This window comes from Corylus avellana, chromosome ca7, assembly GCF_901000735.1.
Source record: "Corylus avellana chromosome ca7, CavTom2PMs-1.0".
NCBI lineage: Eukaryota > Viridiplantae > Streptophyta > Magnoliopsida > Fagales > Betulaceae > Corylus > Corylus avellana.
This window is the reverse complement of record NC_081547.1, coordinates 18314514-18327552: the sequence shown is the minus strand read 5'-3', so window position 1 is coordinate 18327552 and position 13039 is coordinate 18314514. Positions and strand designations below refer to the sequence as shown.

At 35.9% G+C, this 13039-nt stretch overlaps 1 protein-coding gene across 2 annotated transcripts; it reads right to left on the bottom strand.

Annotated features, from left to right (window-relative positions):
- Nucleotides 1-486: 486 nt before the first annotated feature.
- On the bottom strand, nucleotides 487-11439 carry LOC132186203 (uncharacterized). Of its 2 annotated transcripts, none has more exons than XM_059600055.1 (16): nucleotides 10979-11439; nucleotides 7819-8212; nucleotides 7535-7712; nucleotides 7243-7382; nucleotides 5930-7160; nucleotides 5723-5823; nucleotides 5425-5569; nucleotides 4602-4670; nucleotides 4444-4489; nucleotides 4164-4334; nucleotides 3941-4089; nucleotides 3732-3811; nucleotides 3489-3624; nucleotides 1795-1978; nucleotides 1572-1654; nucleotides 487-842 (listed from the first exon to the last, which is right to left on the bottom strand). In XM_059600055.1, exons 1-16 carry the CDS (start codon nucleotides 11085-11087, stop codon nucleotides 708-710), a joined length of 3351 nt encoding a protein of 1116 aa, XP_059456038.1. In that variant the 5' UTR covers nucleotides 11088-11439; the 3' UTR covers nucleotides 487-707. The 2 variants fall into 2 exon arrangements, with proteins under 2 accessions (XP_059456038.1, XP_059456039.1); XM_059600056.1 differs by having other exon boundaries at nucleotides 4170-4334.
- Between the last annotated feature and the right edge of the window lie 1600 nt (nucleotides 11440-13039).

The following is a 13039-nucleotide window of genomic DNA, read 5'->3' as shown; positions in this document are numbered from 1 at the left end:
TAGCTAATGTCAATTTTACGAGTTGTGAATAATTAGCAATGCTATACACTTCCCATTGGATTCTCGATGGATTTTTATTGAGTTTTAATCCAATAATAGTTTTAAAAGCAGCCTCATGGTGTGACAAAATTGGTGAAAAAGTAAAGAGTAAATGTAGCTTTAGCTGCATTACTCATTGTATAATGAGCCATCATTCTGGAACCATTTTCCTCTTATTTCAATGGTTTCAGGAATGCTCTTGTTGGCTTCTACGAACCTAGGCTACAGATTCACCTCTGCAAATTCTTCAACCACCATAAAAGTACATAGCTCAAAACTAAAACCATCTAAACAAGCTTGATTTAAACTAGGACTAAATGGGTCAGTGCTTGCAGAAGGAAGTGAGTCCTCATACAAGAACATGACAGCGATGTGACTACAACTACAGAATTCCTTAAATGATTGTAAAAGGATCTTACCACATTGTCAATTTCTCTTCAAATTTTTGAATAAAATGAGAGCTTTATAAATGGGATATTTGCACTAATCTCATGATTTACATACAATTTCCTCAAAGATGCCAAATCAAAAGGCTAATTACAGAATTCACACCTATGAATGAAATCAAAATCACGAGCCAAGAAAAAACATGTGGTCAAATCTGAAAACAAAAAAAGAAAAAAGGAAAGTCGAAGAGCCAACAATATCAAGCAAGCTCTAAATTTACATTAATTTTCCTTGAATTCGCCAAATTTATGCTTTTCTTCTTGCAACTCCTTAAAAGCATAATCTAGTTCTGGAAATGCCGACAAAAGCAGCAGCTCAAGAAGGTCAAAAGCGAGTTGCTTCACACAAACTGATGACTGCACAAGAAACAAGTCATTAGAACTCTGCTAAAACAATACTATGATCAAAGATCATATTTTTGAAATTGATGTGAAATACCAAGAACGCTACAATCCATCTTTTAAAAGAATAAAGAATTTTCTTTTGGGTTGGGGCCAGATAACCTCGGCCAAGTCCAGGAAGCTGCTTATTCTTGATTATGATATCATTTTTTTTTTACTCTACTACCACACTAAAATATAAATTGGGAACCACAAGATTCATTACACGAGGAAGATACTTCAAATGTGACCCTTTACCTGCCCCCCCACAGACCCAATATATAAGCTCCCAAAAAAGCTACTCCTCAATTTGGCAAGACTCTACGCTCTGATCACATATTCTGAATGGAGGGTGTATCAACTATAGAGAAGCAGCTATATAGAAAGGACATTGACACACATGATAGATTTACAACACAACTAATAATTTCCGACAATTTAAAACTTAAAAATCTGATGTATCATTTATGCTGTGGGGTGGGGTTGTTATTACACAGCATGGTAATGCAATGAATTGTCATAATAGGAGCTTACTCTAATTGATCCGGATCCACAAATGATCCAAAGTGCAGACAACAGAGTACTTTCTGTTTAATCTATTTGTGCGACACAATTTCCAAGTCAAAGAAGTGCACATGCGAGTGAGCACTTGATATAGAAAATTTGGAAAGTGAACATATAGAATTGTCAACTTCCACAGAATACCTGAATAAAGAAATAGAGATCCTTTGCACATTGTTCATACTCCCTGCGACCTACAAGACCTACGATAGCAGCTGGTGCATTATCTACATTCAAAAAAAGAACGTAGAGGCATTGAATTTCAAAGATAAGCCAGACATTTGTATTTCAAAGATGAGCCAGACATTTGTATTCAGTGTCAACAAAGATAATAAAAACAGGGAACATACTGGACAGAAGATATTACCTATCATTAGCTCATATACAAACTTTGCACGTCGAACTGCCTCCTGTTGTTGCTCATCAGTGAGTCTAGGTGAAGATATCTCCATAGGTTGTCGGCCATGAGGTGAATTCTGGGATGGGTTAGTAGATGGTGGTGGTCGTCGCTTGGGGTGCTTGGTTATGAATATACCGTCGGGCCAGAGTATCTATTTAAATAACATGAGCCCACATCAGTAATACATTTTCTATCTCAAAAATCTATAAGACACGCACTAATCATATATAGACATCTAATCATATCAGGACCCTTACTGCATTCTCAGGTCAATTCGCTTCTGGTACAGCTACTTTGTTAAAGCATTGTTGAAAGGCGACTTGCTCATTATTATACACAGTTTCAGCCTTACAGTTTCCCAAAATTAAAGAAATCACTTTCCAGAAACATTTGAATAGGTTTCAATGCTTCTTCTTTTTTCACTTCCAAAGTCTTATCCCATTTCCAAAAAGGAATTCCCAAGGATTTTTTTTTTTTTAATCCTATATAATTTTCAGGAAACTAATTTTTTTTTTTTTTTATGTCAGGGAACCTCTCCAAGGCAGAGCCCTTCAGACCCACCCTTACAGAATAAACCCCGGTTCCGTGCACTACACCCTTGAAAGTTTCCCTATACGGAACTGATTAAATCGTTGGCTTTAATTTTGAGGAAACTATTCACTGAACTTCGTATCAGAAGCAGTATTTACTGTTGAATCCTACATGTAATGCAATGAAGCACAGCGATGTAAACCAGTGCGCATTATTCTTTCATACCTTCTCTTGGAATTGCTCAATTCAATAACAATGATCAATGATACTTAAAATATCAGAGGGATTTTTTTTTTTTTTTTTTTTGCAGAGAGGGGGCAGGTTTTGATATCGCATGAAATCTATTAGTCCATTTTTCAGATATAATTTTAAGGAAGCAAGCAACTAGAATACAGAAATCACCAAAATGATATAGAAGTGAGATCATTAATGCCTTCATTTTATTAAGAAACTTTTAAGATGACTAAATTGAATGCCAAGGAAAACGCTTTAGGTATATTCAAATCTATCATTGACTAGAGTTGCATGTTGTTTAGAAAGGAAGCCCCTCCTTGGATACTAAAAAAAACAAAACACTCAACACAAGTTCAATATGGCTGGAGTTTGTGTAAGACAGTAAGAGTCATCAAGACTGATCCTGAACAAACATTGGTTGTAAAATATGTCATATTAACTGATGCACCCAAATACATAAGAAGTATACAAGAGAAATACCTAACCAAAAAAAGATAAAAGATAAAAAAAAAAAAAAATAAAAAAAAAAGTCATAAAAACTAGAAATATGAAAACAATCATAGACAACCATCAACTGGAAAAGGATATAGAAAAGGAAGGCGTTTAACTCTGCCACCGTTCTCTCATTGTCTTCAAAGTTTCAGTCATTTCTTTCTCTCCAAATACACTACATCATGCACCTAAAATTAACTCTTGCTAATCTTACTCAACTCAGATAGTAGTATTTACGAACTTATATCCAATCATCAATTACCAACAGATTAAATATACTGATTGCAAAAGTAAACTTCACACCAGCTCAAGCGTAAAACCTGAATCTAAATACTTAATGAAATAATAAAGAGAAACTCATAAAATTTGAGAAAGTCAAATGAGCAAATGGCATCAAATGTTACCTGCTCAACGCGCCTGACTCCTGAAGCAATCACTGATCCCTTACGCAGAAGCTGGATTTTCTCTATTAACCAGTCATCAAAGGCATCACCCATTCCTAGTTGTAATATCTGTTTGGCCACCCAAAAAGCCTTCCGCCTGTAATGCACACAAGATAAGTGTTCAGTTGAAGAAGCTCATCAATCGGATCAAGGTGCGATTGCTAAGATATAAGGACATAAATAACAATTAAATGTATGTAATACCTGATCCATCCACCATCTTGAAGCTGGAAGATGACATCTACCAAATCTAATATGTGGACACTTAAATTTGGTGGCACCCACTGTAGAATAAATATGTATTACAAAACTTAAAACATAAATCCAGAAATCATAAAATTTGCTAAATAAAGCATAACCCATCACATTACAAAGTTAGGTTCCATATCAATTCCCAAGACAGACGAGATTACCTCTGTAGGAAGTGTTGGGTCAGTAGCAGCATCAAGATGCAACTCGGATGCCTCTTCCAAACCACAACCGTCTCTTTGTTTAAAGTCTCTTTCTTTTGCAGTGGTCCCCAAGTTCTGGGGGGAAGATGCATAGTTTTGTGGCCTAGTATCTGAATCAAAGCCAGAATTGTCAACTGACTTTCCAAATTGTTTACCAAGAATTTTACAGGAGAATGAGACATGCCTTTACCATTTGAACTTAATCCATCTGCCACAAAATTAGTCTTCATCGGCAAAGCAGACTCCTTACTTCCAGCGCTTAAATGTTCTCTCCTTGGAGATAAGTGGTCGGTTGTAGGCCCAAGAAAATTTGGAAGCCTATTACTCTTTTCAGATGGCTTATCCTCTAGGTCAACTAAAAAGTTTCCAACAAATATGGAAAGATGGGATGAATCAAAGGAAGGAAAAATAAGAAAGAAAAAGATATAACATAAATTAAACATTGTGAATTAAACATAATATACCTGATAAAGTTTCGATGATAGAAAAGGAATTTGAGAATAGATAAGTCTGCAATATAAAATACAACAATAAAATTTCTCCCCAGAACTCAGAAGATCAGAGATCCAACCTCACCCCTAGAGAAAAAAATTCAGTCAAAGAAGAGAAGAAAATACAGAACCTGAGAGTCCACACTGAGAAAGTCCCAAACTTCAATTGACCCTGAAATTGTTGGAAGCTGCATAACCTTCTGAAGGACAATAAGACATAAGGTTATCAAATGAGAGGAAGCTACAGAGCAGGATATTATTAACCGGCACAGCAAGATGAAAATAGATAATAACGTATAGCTGGAGTTGTTTCTCATAGCTAAGTTGCACTCAACTTCCAAGTCTACTGGTTATGCCGAAGGTACAAATTACCAGTCCACTCATGACACAAATTTGATTAACCAAATGAAACTAGAAGAGCAGACAATAAGCATGTCCCAATTGATAGACAAACTCGTGTGCAACAATCTTCACTCCCCAAGGCATGGCCAAAAGCCAACTTTTCAGCTCATTGTCAAATAGAGATTTTTTATTTCGACCATCTTTTGATTGTTAATACGATATATAAGGGCCACTACTACAAATAGTACTACACCCTTGATCGTGAAAAATATCGATTGCTTGTTGAACCTATGAATTGCATGAAAGTAAGATACTCTTAACTTCAGGAGTCCCAACAGTTTTATAAAACGTTCTTGATGAAAAAAAATGTGACTCCACCCAAAAAAAAAAAAAGACTTGGAAGGAGCACAATGTTCTGGAAGAACCAGAAGGAAGAGATAAAGCACTGCCGTACAAAAACAAGAAAAAAGAAAAAGATCATAAAAGAAGCAGGCCAGAAAGAATCATAATCAGAATTTAAGTTGAAATTCCAACTCAGACGTACATAGTACTTCTAAAGAGTTTGCCATTCATACTCCAAAAGATGAGAAAAAGTAAGATTCAGTCTCTGACCTTTAAATATTTGTCAAGCAATTTACACCGTTCTCGAATGACAGGTACATCTAAACCTGTTGATAGAAAATGCTTTGGTGGCAAATGAAGATTATACTCTGGAAACTCTTTTAGACGCCGATGAAGCTCCTCAAAGTGACGAAACCTATTTAAAAAACAGAAAAAAGCAATGAAGTTCACTTACAGAAGCCATAAGTAAATCAAAACTGCTAAAGATATCATCGTTTGACATGTTAGAAATCACAGAACGCATCAACCAAGGATAAAACCAGAAAGTTTACAGCATAATCCTTGGCACCTTCTTTTGATTGACCAACTGTTATTATTTACGTCTGTAACAGATATTGAATAAACGGCAAATGTTTTTGAACCACTCTTCACAATATTTGCACCCAATACCTGCAACAGCAAATGAGCTTACATCCTTTACATATATCAGTACATCAGAAAACAACAAATTGAACATGCCAAAACAAGACAAATTACATGGCTTTATCATAAGTACCTCACATCTCAACTTAAAAAAGGAATCCACCGCCAATGAATTTTGCAAGGAATTAACAGTCAAATTTTGACTTTCCGGTATAGAAAAAGAGGGTGCAGATGAAGAAGCAGCTGCTCCACTCTGAACTCTACCGAAGTTTTCAATCTCGGAATCATCACTAGAGTCCTCGACATTTGCATGTCCTTTTGCAGAACTAAGTATGTCCTGTCCATCACCAGACAAGAAGCTTGTTCTCTCAACCTCTTGCCAAATGTGCGTCTTCTGACTCCTTGTTCTAGACCTTTTATGGCTGGATGGGGTTCTAGCTAATCTTTGAAAGTGAAGATGCCCTTTACCAGTCTTCTTTGCAATACGGCCTTCTGAATTTTCAAGTGGGTGATGAATGTGAGAAATAGACAAGTTTCTGTTGCTTTTACCATCCCATACTTTAGTTACAGGAGAATCAAGGCCTGTTACATTGCTAGTTTCTTCATCTTCAGAAGTATAAGAAGTACTGCTCCCTGAGTCAATCTCCTCCAAACGCATAGGGTTGTGCTCATCATCTTCTTCATATGAAACAAATGAAGAGCGATTTGATACACTCCGACCTGTAGGGTGGAATGAGTTTTCTATAGATAGACGAGCAGTACATCCAGAGTGAACAGTGCCACTCTCAGAGTGATTAAACTTGGTTATAGTGTTCTTTTCTTTAGGCTTGGATGTTGCCTTTAAATTATCCACTTTATGGGACTTTGCTGCCGAAGAACCCTGTGGTACTTGTTCAATGACCCGATTTTCACCTTCCTTCTTTTTATAGTCTCTCCCTTTTGTCCACATGTTTTCAAAATGTTCTGGAGCAAGGGCTTGAGTCTTTCTACGAGAAATCAGATCTAACATGTCACCCCATTCTCCTCCTGAGCGTTGTCGTTCAAGACCACTTTCATCACTAGTTTGGGAGTTGAAGGGCAATGAGTTCCATGATCGGGTCGACCGAGGATCAATGGAAAGCAGGGGATCTTTATTTCCATTCACATGATCTGTTGCAGATGTATCGGCAGCAGTTCTTGATTGAGCATTTTTTAACTGCACGAGTTCAACTCCAGTGACAGAAGGATCTAAGAATTTAGAAAAATGATCAGATGAAATCCTAGAAGACTCATCTGGTTTGGACTGAGATGTTCCTTGTACTGGGAAACCTTTATTAGCTTTGGTCATTTTAAGGACTAAGAATTCAATTTTTTCATTGATAAACCTGCCAAAAGAGAAAATGATGAAAAAAATGAAAGCTGGAACACATAATAAAACAAAGAAGCAAATTGGGAAGCAATGCATACCTAGGACTAGCCATGTTTAGGACAGGTCGCATTACTGTACTAGCAAGAAGCTCCCTGGCCATACAACGGAAGAAAAAGCACTGCAGATCTGCAGGCTTAAATGTTAAAGAAACAAGACCATCCATCAGGTGCTGCAAAACCTGGAAACAGAAGGTGCAGAGAGCATCTTAATCACATTTGAAAAGACAGATAAAATCAAGAAACAATACATTAACCTTTCCAGGTAAGACCTGCAAATCAATGACTTTAGCATAATTTAAAGAGCCAAAAAGAAAGTAAGCAAGTAAACAACCTTGTGCTCAGCTTCAGCCGAAAATAGAGCAGGGTGCAATTTGTTCTCATTAGCCAGGATGCGTCTTAGTTCCATATCTCGGTGTTCAATTGTTAGCAATCCCGAATGTTTCTTCTCAATCTTTGCTTGATTTGCACGAAAAAGCTCCAAGTGAATGCAAACAAGATTAATAAGATCCCTGCACCATCCTAGGAAAGTCAGTTCCCCAGCTAATCAACTTCTGAATAAAAAGAAGCCATTGAAAATTAGGGAGAAATGGTTTGTGACATCTTGGGAACAAAAACCTTGTCAGAAGATCAATTAAATTTATATTCCTCATGCGATCTGAAATTTCCCCAAGTACACTATTCATAATGTTCAACAGTTCCTCTGGACCTTCTTTATCAGGTGTTAAGCGATAGTACCAGAGATCTGTCATCCACTCAGAAACCAGATGTCTAGTAAAGTGATCTATAGCATCCTCAACAACAGGAGAATTCACTTTCCTTCTCCAGTCAGACTTTTCAACATTTTTAGGATGTTCAAGAGGTTTCTTTTGAGAAAGAGTATTTGCAGAGGACAGGTTGCTGTTGTATGTTGCAGCTTTTCTCCGCATATCAAAATCTAAAGATAAATAACGAAGGCCGATAATCAAGGAGGCAGCAACAGGCAAGTTGATCCAAACTGAGGAGCTTGTCACTGATATAAGAACAAGAACAAATAAGTTGCATATTGAGACAAGATAAAACATGATCACATTCAACAAGTATAACAAATGAAGCTTGATCTCCCACATTATGGAGACACTTGACAAGCATTTTAAGGATATACATCATCTCTACTAGTCTGATTCCTTAAGGCTGCCACTCACAAAAGAACACTGCCCAAAGCACCACTTCGCCACATAAAATTGTTCTCCAAGTTTGGCACCACACAAACTCTTTTACAAGTGTAAGTTCAAAAAACAGATTAAAAAAATCAATTAAAAAAAAACTTGCAGCCCATGTCTAAAAGAGAAATGTTAGGTTTTAGAAATTGGCCATATTTGGTGTGTCAAAACTCAGTATTTGTTTTCCTAAAAGTTTTTAGATGTCTTGTGGTATTTTGTACATTCTATGTAATTTCGTCATGAATCTGTCATGACGAAATGCTGACGGTTTTGATCAGTAAAGTTGGTTTACTTCTTGTAAGATTTCGTCATGACGACTTCAGCAAATACATAAAGTTGGTTTACTTCCCGTCATTACAAAATGCTCACTGAAACTACTATCCCTTTTTGTCATCATCTCCTCATGATTCCGACATGTCAAAAATGGCATGTTCTAAGATCCAACCTTTTGTAAGGTTTCGTCATGATGACATCAGCATCCCATCACGACGAAAATGACATGTTTTGAGATCCAACCTTCTATAAGTCGTTAGGATGACGTTAGCATCCCATCAACATCCCACCATGACACTACTGTATCTTTTCGTCATCATATCGTTAGGAAGATGTCACTACGAAACTATTGGATAGCGATGAAACCCTAGCATTTCGTCATGACGTTTCCACAACCGCTATGAAGAAATCTCAGATCTAAGTTTCTTCATCAAACCGTCCTAACAAAATTTCCTGTAAATGAACAGATCTAAAAGATTTATTACACTCTTCAGTTTCAGTGAAAGGTATAAATAGAAACTTATGCTCATTTGGAGCTTAAGCAAGCTAATTATAGTTTTCCTAGATTGGATTCTAGAGGTGCTCTTGTTTCACTGTATCTTGCTTCAACTGTGTTCTTGCTTCGTTATGCTGCTACTTCTTTGTGTTACTGTTAAGAGCTTATCGATGTAGTCAATGAGAAAATGCACTACTTGAAGATTGTTGAGCTGGAAGGCATGCCGGTTGGTTTGCTGTCTTACAAAGTCTAGGAGTTTACATCAAATTAGTTTTTCTTATGTCTATAATTTGAATTCTCTCATAGTGATTTCCCGGGTTTATCTATCCTGGAATGGTTTTTTCCCATTAATGTGTTCTTTGGGTTTTCCACTTCGTAAACAAATCTATTGTCTTATGATTGTGATGTGCATGTCATACTTTGTGTTCACTTAGTATATATATATATATATATATATATATATATATATATATATAGGTCACTTAGTTTATATTATTGCTGAGTTTATTGTGTTTGGGGATATTACACAATCCACAGTTCTATCAAGTCCCCTCCCTCCAAACCAATATGTAATAGCAGAGAAGCATAAGAACAATAAAAAATAATAATAAAAAAAAGGAACAAAATATTAACATGACCATGAAACGGTAATCCCCAAGTGACCTGCAAGCACATTCAGAAATGTGATGCATCTCTGTTCAGTATAATATTACAAACATTAGATTTTTTTTTTTTTTTTTTTGCAGATTTATCTAAGCAAGCATGTGATAAAATCTAGCATGGTGAAACAACTATCAAAATGCATGGAGCCTAAATGAGAAAAGTCTTATTATTTCCAAACAATGTTTATCAAGCACACACTCAAACTATTAATGAGTTCCTTACAACAACAAGATATTTTTGGGGAAGTTAGGCGGGTGAAATACAGATGATACTGCCAATTTTAAGGCAAGATAGATCACAAACCCTCCTAACAAAGATGCTAACAGAAGAAGAGGGATCATTTCCCATTCCTCATTTGATATGATGCCTTCACAACCTACCATCCTTACATTGCACCTTAAAAACCTGATTACAATGTCTGCTATCATCCTGTCAGCTGAAAAGTCAAATAATTTTCATCAAGCGAACTACACAACCAAGGTTATAAGATAGGGTACGGGCAACATTGCAATTCTCATGCAAAACATATATCAACAAAATCCTTCCAACAAACATTGACTCCAGATAGTATGTTTTGTAGCAGACATTACATATCATGATAGCCGGTTAAAAAACCCCTGCCTCGGCACCTGAACACAGCATCATAAAAGCGCACAATAGAAATGGTATCACTATCCCTTACACAAATACAACTCTTTGAGCCTAACAACTAATATAGAAGTGAGCACTCTATAATTTATTTATCTCTATGCCTTCCCTCGCACTGAAACCTTCCGATCACCTCCTCCAACCGGAAATGAAGGAAAAGATTATACCGCACTCACCCCAAACCAGCATTGATGGGTTCAAATGAGAAAGTAAAAAGGGCAATTCATCTGAAAAAAAAAAAAAACCCAATATTCTGGTGTCCCACGTGAAATCATATAGCCAATCATCTCCAAACATTAAGAAATCAGTACCCAAAAATTCATCCAAAACTTCCAATGCTCATTACCACACTGATCAAACCCAGTTGAAAACACTATAAATAGCTCTACCCCCCCTACAACCCCAAAAAAAAAAAAAATCCTCCCGAAGTAACCGATTGCACCGGACAAGTAGAATGAAATAACAAAATTAAACGGAAAATAATCGAAAAACTCACAGGACATGAGGTAGGACAATCCGACGACGCATATGGCCAGAACTACAATCCGCTTCTTGGCTTCCTCGACGAGGTCCCGAACCGACACCTGCTGCCTCAGCGTGCTCATTTCGCAGCGCCACCAATCTCATTCACACACCAAGAAAAAGGCTCATCAAAACTTGATTCACCAAAATGAAAAAATACAAATTTTCGACGAGTCAAACAATCATTTAACGCGAGCCCAAATCATCTCTCGCTCCCCAACACCGATTTTCCCGAGGATTGTGCGAAATCGAGCACTGGAAGCACGAGATCAGAGAAGGGGTAGAAAAAAGGAAAATGGGAATCGAAGGGAGTGGTTTCAACGCGAGGACCGTTAGGTTACGGGGGATTTGGGTGTTTTGGTACATCACATAACATATGCCTGCGTGCGAGGTTTCACGCACCTTCTGTCACTTTCTCTTGTACTTTCTTTTCTGGGTGTATGAATTTCTACTGCCAGCAGGCTTTGTACGTTTGGAAAATCACATTTTATTGTTTTCATGAAGACGTAAACCCGTTTTTAATTGCTTTTAAAAAGTCAATATTTTGAGGATCTAGGATTTATTATTGGGTTGTGTTTTCACTATTCCTACTTCCTAGATGGCTAATGTCTAATCTAACCTCACCCAAGGTTGGTTCAAATAATATATGCAAAAGTTTTGCTGATAAAAAGGGTGATGTTAAATGTTTTTAAAGTGTTATTCTGATTCTATTGAGATATTATTTTTTTTTTAAAAAAAAGTACTTATTTTTCTCACCCAACTTTTAGAAAATAATATTTATTTAGGACCACAAGAACACCTAACATTTTTTCATTAAATTATTATGAAAAATGTTAGATATTTTTCTGACATTCTCCTAGTCCTAGATGAATATTATTATTTTTTAAAATCTAAGTGAGAAATAAGGGGCCTATGAAAGTGCACCTAGCATTTCTCTCACTGGAACCAGTTTCTTTTTATTTTTTTGCTTTTATAGAAAGATATATGCCCCATCTAAGACCCAACTATTGCGGACATATGTTTTGATTTTTGTCTCTTTTTTAAAATTTCAATTTTGAACATGACAACTCTTATGTAGCTTTAAACAAAAGTTGTGTCATAGATGAGACTTAGTTGAGTTCCTATCATATCTCTTGTAGAAAATAATATCCACCTAAGAGTATGAAAACACCAACAGAACACCTAGCATTTTTTAATTTATTTTTTTTTAGAAATGCTATTGTTCCTCCGAGTGTTCTCCTTATCCTACGTGAATATTGTTTTTTGCTTCTTTTTTTAGGAATCGATGGAGTAAGTTTTATTTTTTTTTATTTTTTAATAAAACAATATCCACGTAAGACTAGGAGAACGCCCAAATAAACAATAGTATTTATCTTTTATAAAAAAATAAAAAAATTAATAAACCTTTCAATATTATTTGTATCTTTATATCACATTTAAATACTTTTTAAATAAAAATAAATAAAAATCACCGTAAAAAAAGAAAAAGAAACAGAACAACAATTAAAACGCTAATGCAATAAAGAAAAAGTCTTCGAGGAGTTTAGCTCAACTTCTTTTGCTAGTGCTGCATGCATGACACGGCGTTCACGTGACATCATTATTTAGGCTGCTTGTGTACAAAAGATGGTTCGGATTTATTCAAAGCTACAACAGATTTAGCAAATTTATTAGCCAAAATCACTAAAAAAATCACATTTTTTTATTTTGGGCTCCATTTGTTTCGGTGTGAAATATTTTCTAAAAAATTATTTTTGTATTTTTTTGGTATTTGATGCGACCAAAATTAATAGTTAAATCGAAAATATTTTTAGTTTGATAAACATTACTTCTCTAGTTTCATAAAAAAGGTTATCATTTTAAAATTTCATAAATTATTTTCCGAATTTGAGTTTTTACCTCTCAAATTGCCGGACCTCAGCTGAAATTTGTCGAACCTCCTTTGAATGTTGCTGGAAGTCGTCGACCATTTTCCGTCATCGCTCATTTTTTGTATGAGAATTACACCGAAAAATATTTTATGTCGAAACAGAGT

What these genes read in the sequence shown, in the direction of transcription:
- LOC132186203 (XM_059600055.1), bottom strand. Translation starts at nt 11,087, where the DNA reads ATGAGCACGCTGAGGCAGCAGGTGTCGGTTCGGGACCTCGTCGAGGAA. An exon ending in ATTGTCCTACCTCATGTCCT is followed by an intron (nt 8,213 to 10,978) that starts GTGAGTTTTTCG and finishes TTCTTATATCAG; the next exon opens with TGACAAGCTCCTCAGTTTGG. An exon ending in AGTTGGTCAATCAAAAGAAG is followed by an intron (nt 5,570 to 5,722) that starts GTGCCAAGGATT and finishes TTTTTTAAATAG; the next exon opens with GTTTCGTCACTTTGAGGAGC.